Source organism: Urocitellus parryii, chromosome 9, assembly GCF_045843805.1.
Source record: "Urocitellus parryii isolate mUroPar1 chromosome 9, mUroPar1.hap1, whole genome shotgun sequence".
NCBI classification, from domain to species: domain Eukaryota; kingdom Metazoa; phylum Chordata; class Mammalia; order Rodentia; family Sciuridae; genus Urocitellus; species Urocitellus parryii.
In genome coordinates this window covers 101128437-101150507 of record NC_135539.1, presented here as the reverse complement: position 1 = coordinate 101150507, position 22071 = coordinate 101128437, and the positions used below count along the sequence as shown (strand labels likewise).

The 22071-nt window shown below is 40.2% G+C and overlaps 1 protein-coding gene and 1 non-coding gene across 3 annotated transcripts in view; one reads left to right on the top strand and one right to left on the bottom strand.

Annotated features, from left to right (window-relative positions):
* The window catches only part of Tgfb2 (transforming growth factor beta 2), an 82979-nt gene that overhangs the window by 48873 nt on the left and 12035 nt on the right, over positions 1–22071 (top strand). For both annotated transcript variants that reach the window (XM_026387991.2, XM_026387990.2), the window contains one exon: positions 1885–2048. In XM_026387991.2, coding sequence (XP_026243776.1) covers positions 1885–2048 — 164 coding nt within the window. The remainder of the gene's footprint in view (positions 1–1884; positions 2049–22071) is intronic.
* LOC113182204 (U6 spliceosomal RNA) lies at positions 13219–13320 on the bottom strand. The gene has a single exon (XR_003300694.1). It is a non-coding gene; the product is annotated as a U6 spliceosomal RNA (small nuclear RNA).

The window sequence follows — 22071 nt, the reverse complement described above, 5'->3', positions numbered from 1 at the left end:
TGTTTTGGGTTGAGCTGGTTAGGATAGGACCAGCCTCTCCCGTCATTGGGGTGGGCATATTCTAGGAGAGAAGCAGATTTCTTTCTTTTCTACAGTACCTTTTCAGACTGCTATGCTAGGGGGCTCCAAAAACCTTCTGTTAATACCAATTTCTGCCCTCCTGCAACTGCCCACCACCTATTCCGCAGTGGCAATGGCTGCAGTGGCTCATCGCTGTGTCTGCATGAATACTTTCTTTTCTCTGAAATCTGGATGCTTTGGATTTTTGGGGTTTTTTTGTTTGTTTGTTTGTTTCTGCAACTTCTGGTTCACTAGCTACAAAGCCTCAATTCACACAGTGGCTTTACGAACCAGCATCGAGCACGGCATGGTTTGAAATTCATTTCTTCTCTGTGAACTTGAATCCAGAGATTATCAAGTATATGGGGAAAAGGATGAGGGGAAACTGCCACAAGGGGGAAAATCTAGAGCTCTTAAGATGAGGAAATGTTCGTGTGTTCTTGGATTTTTTTTAAAAAAAGCATAATTGTCAGGGCATGGATTTCTCAAGAAATCATGAAAGGTGTTCATTTCTATTTTAAGCTCCACAAGAAGGCTTGTTTATTTAATAAGCTAGCATTGCCAATAGCCAGATGCCTGTGTCCTTCAAGACTCTCATTGATGACCAGCTATGCAAACTGGAGCTCTTTGGTGAACTTCATGTTTGCAGAGCACTGTCCTGAATATGTGGGAAAAAAAGAAAGATCTGGCAAATAAAGTCTATGCCCTTAAGATTCTTAAAATTTCTCAGGGGAAAGCAAGATAAACAAACATGATGCAGAAGTAATAAAAATTTTGCTTGTAAAGAAACAAACAACTGTGAATGATCATTTTGTCATGAAGCTACCTAATAGAAGAAAGGGTAGAAAGAAATGGAGCTACCAGATTGGATGGAGTCCTCTGGCATAGGGAAGCTAGATTTGCCCATTTGGGAAGAAGATGGTAGAAACATTTGTCAAGTGGTAGGTCCAGTGTTGGTATTCAATAAATGAATGCTGTATATGAAAGCTTAGGGATAGAGTTGACCTGCTTTTTTGGTCCTGGTATAGCCTCACTTGTACATTTAAAGGCAATGGCAGATTATTAAAAAATAATAATAATAACAGCAAAACTCTAAGCAACCCATGAGCTTGAAATAATTGTGCACTCTCTGCAACTCTTTTGCATGGTTCAGATGGAGGGAATTTGTGCTAATTCTTATTATTAACTAGGATTACCTTTCATCAACAGAATTATAAATAATGAAGAATTTTAAGACTGGATTTGGTATAGCCAGCTTGCTAATATGGTTCTGTTTATTTATATTTCCTCACCATAACTTGGTCATACGTGTGTGAAAAACCAAACTATTGTAGCCAAAAAAGATGAAATACATGGGCCTGGATAAAAGTAGACTATTTGGATGCCAAACTTTCAAGGAAAAAAAATACATGGGCGAACTGCTTGCTATTTTCTTGGCACATCTGATTAAAGTGTATGCGAGGCCGACAGCTCTCTCCAGGCATCAACTGTCATGAACTTGGTCCAGTTCATAGCCATCTAGGATTTTCCACCACTCCGTGAACCTTCAAAGGACAGGGTTAGCTGCACACCCTCCAATGTAGTTGGAAGTAGTTTGTTAATCTCTATTAATCTGCTACTCCTGTAACCAAGTGCACATGTTTATTTTACTTTTTGTTCTGGTTTCATTGTTAGTGGTAGTAAATTGACCACTAGAAACGAAATCATTCTGTAGATTTTTCCCTTATGGTTTGCGGGGGGGGGGGGGGGGACTGTCTTACACCACTGTCTTTTTCGAGAGCAGAGTGGGTTTTATCATTTAATGATTGCCCTAACTCTTTACAGATGCCATCCCGCCCACTTTCTACAGACCCTACTTCAGAATTGTCCGGTTTGATGTATCAACCTTGGAGAAGAATGCTTCCAATTTGGTGAAAGCAGAGTTCAGAGTCTTTCGTATGCAGAACCCCAAAGCCAGAGTGCCTGAACAACGGATTGAACTCTATCAGGTAAACTTCTGTTTGGATCATTTTCAAGGGTAATTAGTTTGAGATTTGCAGATAAAAGACTTTCTACTCTCTTAGATTTTCTTAGCTGGCATAAACTCTACTATACATGGCGGTTGTGATAGAGAGCCTTCTTTATTATTACTGTGAGAATGATAGCTTGGTCCTAATCGCTCAGGAAGGGCCCCAGAGTGCAGTATCAATCTCTGTGCACACTAGTTTAGTGGCATTCACACTACTTCAGTCCCACCTTTGGGATGCTTTAGTCCAAGAGCCAAACCCCTCATCTGGGCCGTCAGAGACTAAGGCTAGATTCCATCCCGAGGAAGAAGTCAGCCGACCTTCTGCTTCTCATGCTGTGTCTCTCTCTTATTTTCCTCTTTCCTTCCATCCTATTGTAGTTTTCGCTCCTTTTCTTCTTTACTTCCTCATCTGTTTACTAATATCATTCAGTTTCCTTTTTTTCCCTCTAATTCTACCCACACTCTTCAATCCTCCCTCCTCCCCCAAGCCCCTCTGTTCTCCATAATTTCATCTCCTCTCATCTTCCTAGTAGAGTTGGCGGGGCAGCTGTGTCAAAAGATGATGACCACGGGTCTAGAACCTGAGGTCGCAGGCCTGTTCTTCAAAGCCCGTTATGTAGATGATGTCTACGTAAAGACAGTAGCTTCAGCATCACCTTGGAGCTGTGAGAAGTGTAGAATCCCACACCCACCCCGGACTTATTGAATCAGAATCTACTTTTTAAGGAGAATCCCCAGATGATTCTTATGCACAATGAAGCCCAACTCAACAGACAGTTAAACTACAGCATGATATCACATACATAGTATATGCCCTGGGAGCTGATGTTTGTGTGAGACCTCCAGAAGAATCTTCAGATATATCTTAAAACAGGATGAGGGGTGGTCATTCTTGGCAGGAAAGGCTTGTACTAGGGACCAAATCCAGGGCCTCCTATATACTAGGCAAGTGCTCTACTACTGAGCTAGATATTCAGTACCCAAATGACACAGGTTTATTTAGGGTACCTGGCACATGGTGCTCAGGACCTGGAGATGAGGAGAGAAAGATACTGCCCTCCAGGCAGAATATGAGAGGGAGACTAAAGAGAATTAAGAGCCCAAATCTGGAATCCCCAAGGTCAAGGAGCAGGTATGTGTGACAGTCTGGTTAAAAAGTAGGCTTATTTGAGGAAGGTGAAGGAATTGACAGTCGTGTGTGCATTCAACTATTTGGAAATTTGGATAATGAAGCTAAGAATTCCCCTTATATTTATTATGAAAATGGGAATTACCCTACATCAATGTTGTAAATGAGATCTCAGGAACCAGCTGAATGTTTTAAAACAGTTTTCAAGTACTAGTTGATATGCGTGCTCATGAAAAGTAATTCTTACTTTATTAAAACGGGTCTTCAAGAACTTCTGCTCAGGGATCTTTAAATCTTGATGTGTCTTCTGAGAGAGCACTATGAGGTGTGACAGATGGCCAGGCCCTGGGCTTCTATTACCAGTGCAGTGTCATGGTGTACTTGTGTGTGTTTAGAAGTGTGTCAGACGACACTGACAACTGTCTTGTGGAGTTAGTGCTACCAGGGGTTCTTTCTACAACTCTATCCTTTCTCTACTTGACAGAGACACTGAGTCACAGAGAAATGAAGTAACTGGGCCAGGGTCACATGGCTAGGGAGTGGCAGGTCTGGGATCCCATTCCATCTCTGGCTTCCAAAGCCCTCCTGTTCCTCACCACGTAACTATGCTGTTCATAGACAATCTTTCCCTTCCTCTTTCCCTCAATAAGAGCCAGAAGAGAAGAAAAATAAGGAAAACTAGGCCAGAGGGTGGAGTGATGTTTGGAAGAGGAAGCAAAGATGGTTCCTGTGAAAAGAAGCCAGATTAAGGGTAGCCAGATAAATTGCAAGGTGATTCAAACAAACAAACAAACATGAGAACATCTCCTGTGTCTCCTTTTTTCCCCTTCTTTTTTCAATTAAAACACTCAGTTTCTGTCTGGACTGATGACTGTATTATGGATTATTCTCTTTGATGCTGTTTCAGTTATGTGGCTTCAGTAAATTGAAGGCAGGGTCTCTTAGTTCTTGTTGCCTGCAACATAAACTGCTAAATCACTGTTATTCTTTGATATCCTGGCCTTTGCTCTGATGAGTGGTCTCTGCCAGAAGGCTTGCTGATGACTTCCCTTCCTCCCAGAGGCTATCCTGGCTCTAAGAAGGGATGCATCCAATGAGGCTGGTAAAATTAGAGGAATTTGGCGAGTTCTAAGTAGATGTGTCCCCTTCTGAGAGATTTTTTGCAATATTAACTACTCCATGACACAGGCAACCAGACACACGTGGATTTGAGTCTCTCAGTTGGAAAGGGTATAGTCCAAGATGGAAGTTTTTAGTTCTTGGAAAGGGTACAGCCCAATATGGAAGTTTTTAGTTCTAAGAGGCAAGGACATGATGGTCACTGTCACAGAACACCTGTAGGAGACAGCTCCAGCAGAAAATTAAGAAAGAATTGAACCTTCTAATCTGTCTGGAACTCACCTTGCAGCAATATCACCTCCTGAAAATAGCTGATGTCCAGGAAATGAGTTAGAGAGGTTCTTGACCACAACAAAGCCCTCATACAGCTGAGTTATCAAGAAGGCAGCTGAGCCCTTTATCCACTTCTGACCAGGTGGATGGTCTCTAGGACCACAAGAAGTTAGAAGTACGGAAGGAGGGAAAGCAGAGGAAGATACCCTGACAGCCACAGAGATGATCCTTTAGAGCTGAGATTTTGCCAGTTGCAAACTAACTCAGGAAATCAAGTCATGGAAGCAATGCCTGTTGTGGACAATTTTGCTAAACCTTCCACTGTTGATAGTTAACCTCTATTTTATCTCCTTGGCTCCCTACCTAGTTTCTGACTTCTGCTTCTGGCTTGTTTATTTGGAGTCTCACTTTTGGATTGTTGTTTACCAACTTTCCACTTGCCTCCAGCTCTTATCTAGAGGTCTTTGCAACCTTCAGTAATAAACTAACTCCCTTTTGTAGTCCCAGGACAGAAATTGATGCCTGTGATTACAGCCTTGAATTTTGAAGGTGAGGCTAAATTATATTCAGGAAAATTGAACACAGGCAATAAATTTTAGAAAGGTTTATATCCAGAATTGCTGAAATATTGCTTTGGAAAAAAAAATGACTTGGTGCTTAAATGGGCAGATCTCCAACTATTTGGAAAGCTTGACTGTTCTGAAGAACAAAGTCTCTAAGGTTTCTAGATGTCCTTTGATTACTATATTACCTGACATAGAGTTGACATTCTACTCCCTAGAGGAAGTTAGGGAGACTGTGAATCAATTCTTAGGGTGCTGAGATAGTTGTATGAGTGATTTATTAGGATTTCTTAGATGACTGATTTCACAGTTTCCCATGTATGCAACTGTGTGTGAGCATCCATGTGGGCACAGGTACTTCCTCATCAAGTGTGTCTTTTATGAGGACTACCCACAGTTCTTTCTGGGAAGAAAAAGGACAATTGCTTCTGGACAGATGCAGTCTCAACAAGCTCTCTTGGTGATTTGGATGTGATCCTTCTCTCCTTTAGAACTGCAAAATTCCATTCTCATTTGGAGAGCATTGGGAGATTGAAGACCTATCCCAAATTTGGGGGGGGGGTGTCATTCTGTCCCATACAGTATTTCCTGGTACTCTTATTAGAGTCATAATATTAGCTTGATATCCTAAAGTAGCACCTCTGAGAGTGAGCTCAGGGTTTGTCTGTCTGGTCCCAGGCCATGGAGGTCTATTGGTTCTTCCTATCTGGGAGATGTGGGGACCTGAGCTTTGGATGAAGTTACACTGAGCTTGGATAAAACTAAAAACTTGGGAATTCAAGGTTTTCACAACCTTCTCCTCTTTATAAAACAGTCTGTCAGAAAGGTAGTAAAATAGAATCTTACTGTCCTACTTGGTGTAACCTCTGTCGTGTTAATGAATCCTAACTAGCATATATTTCTATGATCCGGATATGGCCTCAAATGTATGCCAATCATGTAGGAACTATGAGAGGGATAATGCCCTTTCATAGATGCAGGCAAAGAGGAGAGAAAACACAACTTTTTCCAGATAGAAAGTATCCTTGCTGGGTTTTTTTTTTTTTTTTTTTAGTTTTTTTTTTTCTTTTTTTTTCTTGTATTGGGGGATTAAATCCAGGGGCACTTAACCACTGAGCCACATCCCCAGCCCTTTTTGTTATTTTTATTTTGAGACAGGGTCTTGCTAAGTTGCTTAGGGCTTCACTAAGTGGCTGAGACTGGCTTTGAACTTACAATCCCTGTGCCTCAGCCTCCTGAGTCACTGGGATTACAGATGTGCACCGCTGAGCCTGGCTTCTTGCTGTGTTTTTAAAGCTTTATAACAAAGGCAGCCTTTATTGAAATATGCTCAGATAAATCTCCAATTCTCTGGGAGTGGTTTCAAACCCACAAGTCAGTACTGCTTTGCCCATCTGGAAATTCGAACACATCTTTCTTTGATTAAGTTGCCTCTATATTTATGATTAAAATCATGACTGGAGTTATAAGATAGAGGGAAAATACAAAGGCAAATCTTTTTCAAGTTGAATATCACTTGTATGATGAGCAAGGACACCTGCTACCTTGGAGTGTGATGAATTCTCCACTGTACAGTGAAGAAATGAGGCCTGGAGAAATGACTGGCTTGTCTAAGCCAGTAATTGGTGTCCCTAAAGAATTGTGTCCCTAAAGAATTCCTTGGGGCCATCTAATAATACCTGTGCTTAGATCTGCTGCTCTGAGAGGACTTAGAACTCTGAGGCATTTCTAGTTTCCTCTCACCAACCAATACCCTTTCCACACCTATTTTCAATTACCTTACCACCTCCAGGATAGTAGGATTCATATCACTGTTTGGTTATGTATTTGCCAAATTTAAAAAAAAAAAACTATCCAAAAATTGTATGGTCTCAAATAATGCCCATTTTATTTCATCTCATAATTTGTTTATGAGTCAAAAAATTTGGTCAGGGCTTGGCTGATATATTCTTTAGTTCCGTGTGACTTTAACTGGGGCTACTTGGTGGCATCCAGATGGCTGGTTTGAAGGATCATTGATGACTTTTCTCATATGCTTGGAGCTTCTCCTGGATGGCAGGAAGGCTGGACTCTGCAGGGACCCTCATTCTCTCTTCTGTCTCAGGGTGTTTCTATGTGGCTTCCGTGGAGGCTCAGGAGTCTGCTTTATAAGGTGGAAGCGGCGAATCCTCTTAAAAACTAGGCCCAGAATTGATATTACTTGCACTCTACTGATCAAATGAGCTACAGGGCATCCCAGATTCCAAGGGAAAGGAAACAGACCCCATCTATCAATGGGGATTATATTAAAGAAGTTGCAACCATGTTTAATGCCATCCCGACCCACTGTGTAACGTGGAGTAACAGTTGGAAAACCCAAAGTGAGCATCTCCTTGTTCTGTCACCATACCTGCTTCCAGTCATCTAGAGATAAATCAGATTGAGCCTCTGCCTTTTTGTTCAGGAGCTGGTGGAAGAACAGATCAGTAAGCTATGACTCAACAGTGTAGTCTTTTCACCAATAAGACATGCCCACAGTACTCTAAGCAAACTCTGGAGAACCCAGAGAAATGCCTGAGATCCCATTCCGGTAAGTTATATTCATCTGGGTTGGTTTTGTTTTGTTCTGAAGTATAATGAAACAACTGAGGTTAAGTACTTACAGAGAAAAGAGGTTTATTTAGCTCAGTTTTAGAGGCTGAAAATCCAAATAGCATGGCACTGGCTCTGGTGAGGATTCCCTTGGCTACATTGCCTTGTGGCACCATGATAGCAGGAGCTTATGCAAGGGGAAAAGATGGATCACATGGTGAGTTAGGAAGCTAGAATAAGGGGGCTAGGTCAGTCTGGCCATCTCCCTCTTAAAGTTTGCCTCATAAAAATTCCATTACCTCTCAGCACTGCCATAGTGGGGTCCAAGCTCCCAATACATGAATCCCTGGGGGACATACTCAAACCGTATCCAAATCATAGGGGAGTTATGAGACTTGGGGTTAATTTGCCATTTTGGTTAGGTTCCTTGAGTGGACAGACATAATTCAAAGAGGCTGAGCCATTGATCTGAATCAAGATTCTTTTGAGCCCAACAATATGTATTGCAGGGCTATTTGAATAGATTAGATAGAAAAGTGGGTTTGGTTAATTAGAGTGCATAGTATTATGTTAGGACTATCTTCATTGTGCTTCAGTGTGTTTGCTACCTTTGGGATTTGGTGGCTACCTCTGTATTCCCTACTCACCCTTTATGAAGCAGGCTGGTGTGGTGTTCAATGTCATAGGAAATATGACCTATGTTTTCCTGAGGAATTCCTGATTCACTTTCCATTTATTGTGAGAGTGAGATGAAACAAGGTGTATGTTTGCCAGGTGCAAAATGGGCACCCAACATATGTTTTCCTTCCATGTCACCATCTTAGATTTGACTTCTGTACCTGCCATTCCTCCAGGGGAAAGTCTTTGATTGACATATCAGTGAAAATCAGTTACCAGGTCATTTTTAAGATTAGCTTATGAATTCCAGACGGCTGAATAAAATTATGCAAAAATAACTCCCTGAGGAAGCACAGTGGTGTACTGAGTTCATATGTCATACTGCATCAAGAGAAAGAGCTAGCAAAATGTCACCTTCTCATGTGAGGCTGTTATGTGGCCACAAATGTTGGCACCAGACAGCTTAATAGAAGACACTCTGCTGGTGGGTGGCTGTTCTTCAGTGGAAGACAAATGTGCTGAGATGAAACAATCTCAGTGGATTTACAAAAAAAAACCTGGATTTCTTGTCTGTGGCCTTCAAAGACTCTGGCACTATTCATTTTTATAGAGAAGTAGGTCACCCAGCTTCAGCACCACCATATGCTTAGGAAGGGAACTCCCTTCTCTACTGATCACTCGATCAGAACTTTGACAAATGAGAGTAAAACAAAAATCTCCTCCTGCTTTCTCTGACCTCTTTCTTTCAAATGTGGCATTTAAATCCTTGTTTAAGTTACATTAGAAAAATAACCAGCTTTTCCAACGCACGGAAATCTCAGTTCTAGAGGAGGCTGGTTGCAAGGATCTAAAACAGTGGCTAAATCCTAAGTCATTTATATCTATTTATTTTTTTGGCCTCAAACTGTATACTAAATGGATTTTCAGATTTGAGGATGAAAGGGTGAATTGAAGTTTATGGAGAAAATAAGTAAACAACAATTTCAGTAGGGAAGAGTGAATTGCCTTTAAGGACATTCTGTGTAAACCACCTCTGCAAAAGACTTTAAAATGTGCATCCCTAAGGCTTTAGGGTGAAAGTTCAAGGTAGATGGCTTTTTAAGAGACTTCAGAACTAAAAGGTGAGGTTCCTATCATGTCAAGGATCACAGTACTACTGGGTTAATGACACTCTCCCCCACTACACATGCGAGCGCACACACGAACAGTGATACAGAGTTCAGCTTTCATTCTCATATTGCCCAAAGGGGTGTAAAATAAAAAGAGGTCAGCCAAAAAAATTGACTATCTGTTAAATTAGACTTGCAAAAAGTGCTACCCACCCCCCCCAAAAAAAAGAATTATACTGTGCTCCTGTTTTATGGAATTTTACGGCATACAATCCCCTTAATACTGAATCCTAACCTGGCGCCACATTGGAGACATACACAGCATAGAAACCACTTTAAAAAACCACAAGGTATAATAAACACTTTGTTTGTACAAGGCTATTAATATCTCGGGGGTTTTTTGAACTGATCAGATGGCATGCTTGCCTCTTAAGGAGATTGGGTTGTTACCATTTGCAGTAGATTATGATGTTACTTAGAGTCTCTGTTAACTCTGTGAACAGATGAGACCCCACGAGTAGTGTGAATAGAGAGTCCTTCTCCCACTTTATTCAAAGAAAAGTAGCAATCATGCAATAGTAGCTGACACTCTTATTCTTTTTTTAATAGTGTGACCCAGTAACTATTGATGATTATTGATAACATATATGGTGTTTACCATGTGCTAGGCATTATATTGTAAGTGCTCTCTCTCTCTCTATAAATACACACACATCCCCAAGGTGGTTTATTTAATTTTTAGAATAACCCCATGGGGTAGGTACTGTTATTACCCTTATTTTATAAATGAGGATACTGGGGTAGAGTGATGATAAGTAACTTTCCTAAGCCATGCAGCTAGGAAAAGTCAGAGCCAGAACTCCAACCCAGACAGAGCGCCCAGGGGCCATGTTCTAGACCACTTCACCATACTGGCAGAAGGAAGCCTGCAGAGTTGATTCCTTGTGGGTGTAAGGCATGGCTTTGCCCCTTTGGGGAATCTGAGGAAGCCCTTATTACTGAGGCAATTCAAAAAATCAAATGAAATGCAGTCCAAAGCATCTACTTGACAAAGATTTTGAAAGGTCTAGGGATGATGCATGGAATCTGCTAGCTCAGTGTCTGCCTCCTCAACACTTACTGTTGTTATTATTATTATTATCCTTACAGTTTCCAAAGCATCCAGTTTGAATTTCTATACAAAACAATATCTTAAATTTACAGTCTGTTTAATATCTCTTAAAGAAAGCTCACCTTGTCCCCTATTGCTTTAGGTCTGAGTTCTTGGTTGCTTTCTCGAGAGTTTGCTTTAGGGTCACCTTAAAGAATATTTTTCACTCACTCCACTCATGGTGGTCTCATTCAGTTGCTGATGAGCAACTCGGGGTGAGAAGAGAGGAGAACTTGCAACCAATAAGTCCTGGTTTAGCTTTCTACCTTTGTGTGTGTGTGTGTGTGTGTGTTGGGTGGGGGGGGGGGTTACTGGGGTTTGAACTCAGGGACACTCAATCACTGAGCCACATCTCCAGCCCTCTTTTGTATTTTATTTAGAGACAGGGTCTCACTGAGTTGCTTAGTGCCTCATTTGTGCTGAGGCTGGCTTTGAACTCCCAATCCTCCTGCCTCAGCCTCCCAAGCTGCTGGAATTACAGGTGTGCACCACCACACCTGGCCTCTACCTTTTTTACTTACTAGCTTTGTAGTCCTACAAATCACTCATCTCTCCGAGCCTCCGTTTTTCTTCATAAAATAGAGATAGCAGTTTTGTCTAGTGAGTTACCATGAGGATAAACCATATATAAAGTGTGGCACATTAAATACAGAAGCAGTGGATTATTATCAGAATCTGTCTTGTCCACTAGAACATGGTTTCTATCTCCCCTAGAGTTGGCTCATGCTTATGGAGCTACTCCACGACAGTGTCAATCATCTCCGATTGGAGGAGGTCTGATTCATTTCCTGTTATCAGTGGAAAAGAGCAGACTTACGGGAGCAGACGTCATTTTATTATTCTGTTTGCTTTTTCAGGTCTCTAAGGGGAGCCACATGAGCTGGGGGTTGTGATGTATCTTGCTTTTCTTTTTGAAAACTGACTATAGAGCGATTGACCCCAATGGTGATGCTTTTTACCTCATTCCCTTGTCCCATAACTACTTTTTTCTACTCCGCCATCCCACAAATGGACTGGATTCTTTGCCTCTTGAATCGATTTTCAGTAAGTCCCCACCCACCACCCATCCTGTTGTAAACGTTCGGTGTGCCGTCTTTCTTTTTGGTAATTTCCACTAGGGCAAAATCTGTTCCAAGGCAGGATGTGTGCTTCTTCTTTTTTTTTTTTTTTTTTAATGCCACCGATGATCAGAATATTTTTTGCCACTCCTGTGTTCAGAAGATCTAACACATTCTCGAGAATTCTTTCAGCAGGGATGAATATCAATGCTTGAAAGGTAATGTTGATTTTTTTTTTTTTTTTTTTTTAGAAAATTGCCAAGGTTCTAAGCAAATAGTTCAAGCAAATAATTAAATTGATCTCCCTAGGATTTTGTTAGCTATATTTGAAATCCAGCCACTTCCTGCGTCTCTGTTGCTTCCTCCCTCTCACTTGGGTTATTCCAATGGCGTCTTAGTCCGTCTCTTGTTTCCTTCAGAAAGCAGTCAGCAATCCCTGAGGAGATGTGGGTCATGTCAAAATCCCCTGTTCACTGTAGTCACCCTACCGTGCAGTGGAACACTGGCCCCTGTTCCTTCTATCTGGTATAAATTTACCAGCCTCCCTCCCTCCCCAGCTTCTGCTAACCACTGTTCTACTCTATTACTATGAGATCAACTACTGTATATTTCAAAGCAACTAGAAGAGAGGATTTTCAATGTTCTCATCACAAATCAATGACAAGTGTTAGAAGTGATGGATATATATGCATTGCTCTGAATTTATCATGACACAATGCACATGCATCAAAACACTGTACCCCATAAGCATTAAGAACTAAAATAAAACTTCTTTTAAAAGCCCCCTGTTCTAATCCCTACAGTGACTTCATATACCACAGACTGTGCCTTATGCAGCTGCCTCCACCTGTCCCTTCTTGGCCTGCTCTTTGACTGTAACCTCTCTGACTCATGTGGCTTCCACTTGCTGACCTCTTTGCAGTTTTTCAAACACCCCGAGCTCATTTCTTCCTGAGGCTTGTGGCCACTGTTCCCTCCATCCACGGTGCTTGTCCCCAGCTCCCCGCCTGGCTCACTCCCTTCATTCCTTTTGGTCTCTCCTCACATGTCTCTGACTCAGGGGGGCCTTTCCTGGCTCCCCTGTATGACATCTCAGTGTCTCTCTGCCCAGCATGTCCAACCCCATTCTCCACTGTACTCTTCTCCTTGATACTTTTCTTCATAATTTGTACTTGCTCTATCCTTAGGCGGTTTATGGTGTTATCTCCACTACTAGAGATAAACTCCTGAAATGGTTCTTGTGTCGTGGGTGATTAATAAATGTTTTTGAATGAATTTATGGAAAATTTCAAAAGATTCAAGTACAAGGAATCTTGTGAAAATAAACATGCAACTTCATGCAAAGGGTTTTTTTAAAGAATTTTTTCTTTGTTCTTTTCAGTTGTACACGACAGTAGAATGTATTTTGACATAGTATACATACATGGAGTATTTCATGTACATGGTGTGGAGTTTCACTGGTCGTGGATCATATTTGAACATAGGAAAGTGATGTCAGATTCATTCTATGGTCTTTCGCATTCCCATCCCCTCTCCTTTTCCTTCATTCCTCTTTGTCTAAAAACTATGGAGTACTTCATGGATTTTTGTTTGTCCTTGCACAGTGGCTATGCTAATCTTCTTGGTATTGTTCCAATTTACATGTGCTGCCAAAGTGAGCACCATGAAGAAATTCTTTTAAGAAATGTTACTCGTTTATTATGATTTGGAAATTCTACATTTTAAAAAAGATATGGGTCAATATTTATGAAGAAAGGAACATATATATCTACCCATTTTGTATTATTGATTCATGGCCAATTCTGGTGAAATAGATAATAACAGCATAGGTTAAAAAAAATAAAGTTACAAATTAATGAAACGGATATTCTTGAATAACTACTATGGTTTAAATATAGTTTATTCCCTAAAGGTTCATGCGCTGGATGCTTAGTCTCAGTGTCACAGTGTCAAGAGGTGATGGAACCTTTAAGATGTGGGGCTTAGTGGGAGGTAATTAGGTTATTAAGGTGCTGCCTCAAAAAAATGTGGTTTATTTCTGTCTTGTGGGTGAGGGTTGTATAGTGCATACTGGATTAGTTACCTGAGAGCAGGTTGTTATAAAGTGGCAGCACCCACGTTTGTCCTCTTCTGCTCATGCCACTCACCACTATTGCCACCAGCCATGTTGTGAAGTAGTAGAAGCTCCTCAACCAGAGATCAATCAAATGTGACTGCCTAAGCTTCGACTGTGAAACCATGAGTCAAATAAACCTCTTTTCTTTTAAAGTATCCATCCTTAGGTATCTTATTATGATAATACAAAATGAACTAATATAGTAACTCATAAGCTCTGTATATTTGTAGAAAAACTATACAGTTTCATTATTGTATAGTCAACTCTCCCTAAACTAAAGTGTTTGGCTGAATATTAATAGGGATTTAAATTTAGTACAGGTCCTATATGTCTTAAGAGCTAGGAGAATGGAAAAGGGTGTTTGAATGGTGTTTCCCAAGAATGTGTATATTGAAGTCAGAGTGGAATTGGAAGGTGAGGTCAAATAAAGAGATCAGAAGACATGGCCTCAGAGAACTCTCAGACTTGTTGTAGAGACTCCTCCCATGACAGGAAACAGCTGGGTAATTGTCAGAATCCATAGTGTGTGATGGAGCTGCAGGGATTGAGAGAGTTCAGCCAGGAGAAGAGTGTTATCATGTTGGCTTAGTTTTCCTTCAAATTTTGCCGTTACACATTGTGCAACACAATCTCTTTCTTTGCCTGCACTGAGGGACTTCTTCCTGTTAAGTCTTTTTCTCTGCTGTGTTGTTTCTGCATGATGGTCTCATGAACGCGATTGAGCTGCCACATCTGAGAGACTGTCCATTCACACAAAGGACTCCTTCATCCTGTAGACCTGTGAAATGAATTCCCTTATTTATGCACACATGAATGAAAGCCCATCTGTAGAGAATGGGAAAAAAAAGAAGGAAACAATATAGAATTATAAGGTGTTTCATCACAGAAGACAGACTTTCTTGTATATGTGTGTGTGTGTGTGTGTGTGTGTGTGTGTGTTTAGCTTGAAGAGGTATCTAATGACATTCCCATAAAGATCATTAAAGATCTACATATGCTCTACTTTATCATGACTGCACATTGGAATGTATAATATAGGTACTTATCAATGTGCATAACTAGGTACCGCGAAGAGACTTAATACGGTGACCCAATAATGTATCTATCAGAGTTCCAAAGAGGCTATATTTTTCACTTGCTTCCTTCTTCTGAAGCTCATGTGTATTTCATGAGGGCCGACTGTGCAAGCTCTCATGAAGTTCTTGCCAAGTATATTTAGGACACCTTAGGTGCATTTCTGAAGGAGCCATGGCAACTGCAGGACATGATGATGGCTGAAGTAAGGTAAGTACTGGGTCTGCTAAACTGCTTCTGAAGAACGATAGTGCATTATGTTGGTTTGTTAGGCAGCTCTGAAGTGGCCCATGTGGTCAAGCAGGCTACACTAAACAGGAAGAGTGAACTACATTAGTGCCAATGCAAAATAAGCAGTCTTCCCCAGTTCTGGTTCTCCATAAGGCCCCACTTTCTACTACCAAAATTTCTCTTTCTTGCTTTTTCTCCCCCATTTTCATTGGCTTCCTAAGGTGGGATAAGTAGAAAGGATAAAATACAGTATAAAATTGCCTATGCCGACTGGTGATCCTGCCTCCTTGACATACCTCACCTCTGTGGGGCTACATGGATGCGTATAAAATGCCAAGAAGTTTTTGTCTATCGCAGTAAAAGACTGTCCATGGGCTTGTCACTTTGTAATGAAGTCTGTTAGTTGATGAGAATTTACCAAGCAGGGGCTGTGTATGGAGCTGTGGAGAAGACTGTGGGGTAACAAGAAAGAGAAAGAACATTCCTTTCCCTGAAGGACTTCACAGTGAGACTGAGCATTTAGAACACACTCAACATAGCATAATTTGTGAATACCCACTCTTACGGGGTAGCCAGACCAAAAAAAAAAAAAAAAAAAAAGATTAAAAGGTATGTTGATGTTCTGATTCTCAGAATGTGACCTTATTTGGAGATAGGGCCATTGCGGATGTAATTCGTTAAGATGAGAGTCATATTGGAGGAGGGTGGGTCTTGAATAATCATATGACTGGTGTTCCTATAAGAAGAAGATCATGTGGCCAGGTATGGTGGTGCTCACCTGTAAATCCCAGCCACTCTGGAGGTTGAGGCAGGAGTATTGTAAGTTCAAAACCAGCTTCAGCAACTTGAGCAAGGCCCTTAGCAACTTAGTGACACTCTATCTCAAAATTAAAAATAAAAGGTGGGGGGAGGGGTTTTTCTGAGGATGTGGCTCAGTGATTAAGTGCCCCTGGGTTCAATCCCCAGTACCAAATAAATAAAGAAAGAAGGCCATGTGAAGATGGAGGCTATACAAAGATGAAAGCAGGGACCGGAGTCGTGTGGCAGAAGCCAAGGAGTGCCAAAGATGGCCAGCAAACAACCAGGAACTGGAAGGAGCAGGAGGGAAGGGCCCTTTCCTAGGGACCTCAAAGAGAGCATGATCCAGCCAACACCTTGATTTCCAGCCCCTAGATCCGGGAGAGAGAGAGCATTCTCTCATTTTAAGCCACCTAGCTCGTGGTACTTTGTTATTCCAGTGCCAGGAATCAGATTCATCAATAGCTTGGCCTTGCCTGACTCCTATCAAGCAAACTCTTCAGAACCCCAAGTAAGCAAGTTCAGAAAGGGCAAAAGGCCACTGAATAGAAAGTGAGCACCTTTATGTGCCCCTCTGTCTAATGAGCCAGCATATCTCTATTACCTGGACTGGGTCTCTCGGTGCTCAGGATCCCTGCCAGTCTTAACAGATGTTGATATGAATTTTTCTATCATATTCTTGCTCCAGGAAACTCCCTGACTTCCCTGAACTGGAGTACATGTTCTGCTTCTATCCGCTCATTGTGCCCTGTGAACACATGGCTTTAAATTCTTAGGGAGATGTTTGTATTCCCTTACTATTCAGTGTATTCTTTTAAGAACAGGGACCATTTCATTGTCCTGTAAGTTAGGTGTCATGCTTTGCTTACATCTGGTCTTTAATATTTGTTGAACCACATCAGAGAAACTAAGCTATCAAATAAATTCAAACAAGTGAAGAAAGGAAAACTCAGTGCATACTAGATGCTCAACTGTTATGCTGAGGATGAATGAATGACTAAACAAATTAACTAAGCATGTTAAGTAGTTCAGCACCTCTAGCTATCATCATTTACTATTTTTCTGTCATTATTTTTTTTTACTCCTCCACAATCAATGAAAGCCTTCTGGAATAGGAATATTGGTGTGGTATGTTAAAGTATCACTTGTTCCTCCCATAGATAAGCCCAAGAGTGTATTCAGGGGTGCGCTTTGTGTGTCTGTCTCTGTGAGTTAGGATTTCAGTAGTATTAGGATTTCAACTCACAGAGTCAGTTTCTTCTAAGATCAAATCAGTGAATATATATTCCTTATGTGCTAGTGCCAGCAAACTAGAATATAAGAGTGTGTGGAGATTTAATTAAGTTTTTGTTTCTGCCCATCTTTGAGGAGCTTAGTATTCCATTGGAGGAAATAGACATTTATATACATACATAGTTCCCCTCACAGTATGTGCAAGGGGTCAGATATCCGGCATCCAGGAATTACATGGGGAGGTAGGAAAAGAAGTCTGACTTTAGTTTATACCGAAAGTAAGCATTTCATTGAAAAGCTGGAGTTGAAGTTTGAATTTGAAGAATGGAAAGTTTTCTCTCTTTTTTTTTTTTCTAATTTGGTCAAAAATTTTTAAGGTAAATATCAGAGGTAGGAGAAAAGCATTCTGATAGGGTTACTAGTCTAAAGACAGATTTTAGAATACATAATATATGTTTTAGGGATATTATTTAGCTTAGGCCTTCCAGAATGAAAAGTGAGTCTAGAATGAGAGGTTGGTAGCCAGTTGTATATTATATCAATTATACTATATGCACTAAGCATTAAAAGCTTCTGGAAGTTTCCGAAAAGGAAAGGAACATAATTATAGCAAACATTATAAACAGCAAACACTATGATTGGTACGTTGCCTATTCTGGGACATTCAATGATCTCAACAATGTAAAAGGTGAGTTTGAAAATCAGATTCATCAATATCTTGGCCTTGCCCAACTCCTAAGCTTCTGAACCCTTCCACTATGCTAACAATCTTCAAGGGCAGTTGGCACAGCCCTACGGATTCTTCAGAGAACCTAAGGGGCCACTGAGGAAATGGAATGAATAGTCAATTGGCCCAGGTGGGTGGACTCCTGGTCTAATTAGTCCTCACAATACAAGTCAACTGGTGAAATTCAGCTTTTCCTTTGCTGTATAAAACCTGCCACAGAGTGTTAATAAAAGAAACAGCCAACCAGGAAGGAAGTAACTGAGGATCTGGGAACAGGTTCCAGTTTTGGTCTTATGATATTAAACGTTGTCATCACCAACCTGATGAAGACATTGGATACACAGTCACTAGTACTATGTGGCTGCAAAGGCTAGTTTACCTTTGCAAACTTAAAATTCAGAGATCATGTAATAAAGTACAAAATTAATACAGACACACATATTGTTTGCATTTGCTTCCGAGAGAGAGAGAGAGAGAGAGAGAGAGAGAGAGAGAAAAGAGAATTACATAAGTATGGACTACAGTAGTGGCATTCAGAGTGGTCTCTGAACCAGCAGCTTCTGCCACATGTGGGAACATGTTAGAAATGCAAATTTTGGGTCCCAACCTCATTCTATCAAACCAGAAGTTCCAGGGCTGGGCTCAGCAACCTGTGTTAATGAGCTACTCAGATGGTTTGGAAACAGGCTAAACTTGGAGGCCAATCTTCCTTTCCTGCTTGCCTTCCTTTATTTCTTCCTCTTTATTACCTCATTACAGAAGGGATTTGTAAAATCAGACATAATGACAGTCTGTGTATAAGAACAAAAAAAAAAATTGCTATGTCTCAATGGTGTGATGCAGATACTGCCAAAAGTAAATCATTTTCATTAAAAGTATTGTTCAGAACAAGGGAAACAGCAGTTACTCCGAGGTTATCCTCCATATACTGCTAGACTTTATCTGGAGTATGTTGAGAAACTAATTTTAAGAAGGATATGGAGAGGGGGCTTGGCAAAGATAGTAAAGCACCTTGAACTTGTCCTGAAGGAAGCAGTTGAAGGACACCACTGTTGTGATTGGGACCAGCCATGGAGAGGAAAGAGAAAATGCACTATTGGAAAACCCCCTGGCTGGCATTAAAAGGGCCAGATGTTCATCCAGGTTCTTCTTGCTGGGTTTTGCACCCAAGTGATTCAGGCTTCTTTTCCTTTAGCTATAGAATGTAGAGACTAAAAGCCATCATATTTAACCCGTGGGGTTTTTGTGAAGACTGAAAGACATGTGAAGATGTCTGAAGAACTACAGTGAATTGTGCAAGCATGAGGCGATGGTGCTACTATTAACTGAGACCACTTGATGGGAATTTCAAGTCCAAGATCTAGAAGAATATGATCAATTTGAATTGTCCAAAGTGGGATGACCTTTCTCATAAAGTAGAGAGTTCATTGTGCTTAGACAAAGACATATTAGAGAGTGAGTTGTGTTGGGTTGGAGCAGATGGTCTCTAAGTGCCTTTCTAATGCTGGTGATTCATGTCACTGAAGTTAATAACTCTGGGTCAAGCAGATCTAAGGGAATCGTGCTCATAGCCAGCAGAGTGAATGTTTAATTCAACATGTGTTAGTCACTCTGTACAAGTCACTGCAAACACTTAAAATATTTAAGTACATTTAAGGATTAAATACTGTTGAAGTACTAAAAACATTAAGTGCATTTAACACCAAGATGGACTAATACTAATTACCTTGATGCCAGTTTTTTTTCTACAGAGCTATTGTTATAGTCCCTTTCCATTAGAAGTCTGATAGAAATACATCCTTGGTCTCCTATAGGACTGTTAGTATCTGATTATGAAAAGTTAACATTGAATCCCAATATTTTCATGTAACTCTGTGATGACTCATAGGAGTGTAAGTGATGTCGCTGTTAGTGTCTCAGCCAAATCCTGGCTTGACTTATACCATTATTTCTTTAAGTCCAAGGTTTTCTCTGGCTATAATTTTGCATCCAGATTTTTACTTCTTTTTTTTTCACCCCCAAACTATTGGGTAATATGAGTGACTTTCACCTCTATTCAGTCTCTGGCTGGCTGCTTGCCAGTGGTGGAGAAATGAATGAATCCTTTTGTGTAAGGGTTTTGTAACTCAGTGAAGAGTTTAGAGCCTTTGCCAAAGGAGATATGTGAGTATTTTGCACAAGTTATATATAATATTTATATACTAGTAATGTAAGTTCACCAGTGTTGAAACACCTCTGTGGGTGGCGGCTAAGCGAGAGAAAGCTAAATCTCATTTGCCATACTTTAGAAGCCCTCCTTTCTAGTTCAGTCAGGAACTGTTGTTGGTCAGCTGTTTAATTAAAAAAGAAGTTAAAGTAGCTGAGTATATAAACATAAGAGGAGAGAGACAGAGAGATGCAAACCTTAAAGTTTTGAACTTAGAACAAATGTATGTGAATATATGTCTATATGCACATATGTATACACACACACACACATACACACACACACACAAACTTACATACTGAGGTTGAGTTTTTTATAAAAGGCCAAGAAATTTTCTTTGACACAGCGGTGCCAATTGCTAATCTGTGCTATATTTTTTTGCATGAGCACATTCATAATGCATCATCTATGATTTCTGGTTTTTAATTAACTTGAAGTACATAGAAGCTTAAGAATAATTGCTGAAGAGCCTGAGTACAGGATTCTTCTAGATTTTTATCGTATTATTTCTTTTTTGTTATGTATTTTATAGCTATCTCCCTCACACCTAAAATTAGGGAAAAAAATGATTGTGGTAAAACATAGAATAAAAGCTACATTTTAACCATTCTTTATATAAGTCAAGAACATTAACTGTGTTCACAATGATGTGCAGTAATCATCACTATCCATTTCCAGAATTTTTTTAATCTTCCCAAATAGAAACTATGAACTCTTTAAACAATAAAGATCCATTACCCTGTACTCCCGGTCCTTGGTAACCTCTATTCCTCTTTCTATTTCTATAAATTTTGCCTGTTGTAGATACTTATGTAAGTGAAATCATGCAGTATATATCCTCTGTATCTGGCTTATTTCAATTAGTTTAATATCCTCAAGTTCTTCTTTGTTGGAGTCTGTGTCAGAAATTTTCTTTCTTTTCATGACTGACAAATACACTACTATATGGTATACTACATTTTGTTTATCCATCATCTGTCAGTGTTATATTTTCCCCCAGGTTTTGGCTATTGTAAACAGTGTTTCCATGAATATTGGTGTAGAAGTATCTGTTTGAGTCTCTGTTTTTAATTCTTTTGGATTATGCCCAGGAGCAGAATTGCTGGATCATATGATAATTTTATGTTTACTCTTTTGAGGAACTGCCAAATTGTTTCCAAAAAAAAAAAAAAAACCCACTTTCTCTTACATCAGTTTGTCTTTGTGAAGAATTTCCATGACTTTCAACCTGGTTTTCACAGAAGCAACAATTGTCTTTTCTTCCAGTCCTGTATTAATCAATTTGAGCCATTTAATTAACTTTTATCATCACAATAACAAGTCCAAGTGTTTAGAAATGCATACAATTAATATTCACTAAGTGTACAACTCAGCTGGCAAGACCAGCAGTGCTTAGAGAATAAGTTTTCAGCCTTGACCCCAGTGTGCTGTGGGTACCAGCCAATACAAAGAACAGAACATGGAATGGATAGAGTCAACTGGTTAATCAGGCCAGTTCAGTGCTGGTAGGTGAAGAAAGCTTCTGCTACTCACCTAAATTGACCTTGTCATGATAAAATGTGTAAGAAATTATTATGGAAGATCTAGAAAAAAAATCAGCTGCCCTGGAGAATGGCAGACTGTGAAGGCTAAAATAGAGTGAGAAGTTGGCTGATCTGGTCAATTTTGTATAAATTATTGAATGTAAGAAAAGACTAATGAGCAAGAGCAGCAGGTTGATTTCCCAGGCCACTTCCCACTTCGGGTGATAAATGAAAGAGAAACAGGGGAAAGGGAGTTGTACCTATTCTTAGGAAAAAAGATAGCTTTCAAATTAAGATTCCATGCTAAGATGTGATTAGAATGTGTCCTCGACCATTCCAAAGTGAAATCATGAAGCTATAGAAGGAATATTTTTTTTTGGATCTTCCATCCTTGTTAGCTACCCAAATGATTAAAGGCTTGAGAATTGCCCCTCTAAATATGGCCTGAAGGAACTGGGTTTATTTAGCTTAGAGAGAGAAAGCAAGCATGCTGAGGGGGACTTAA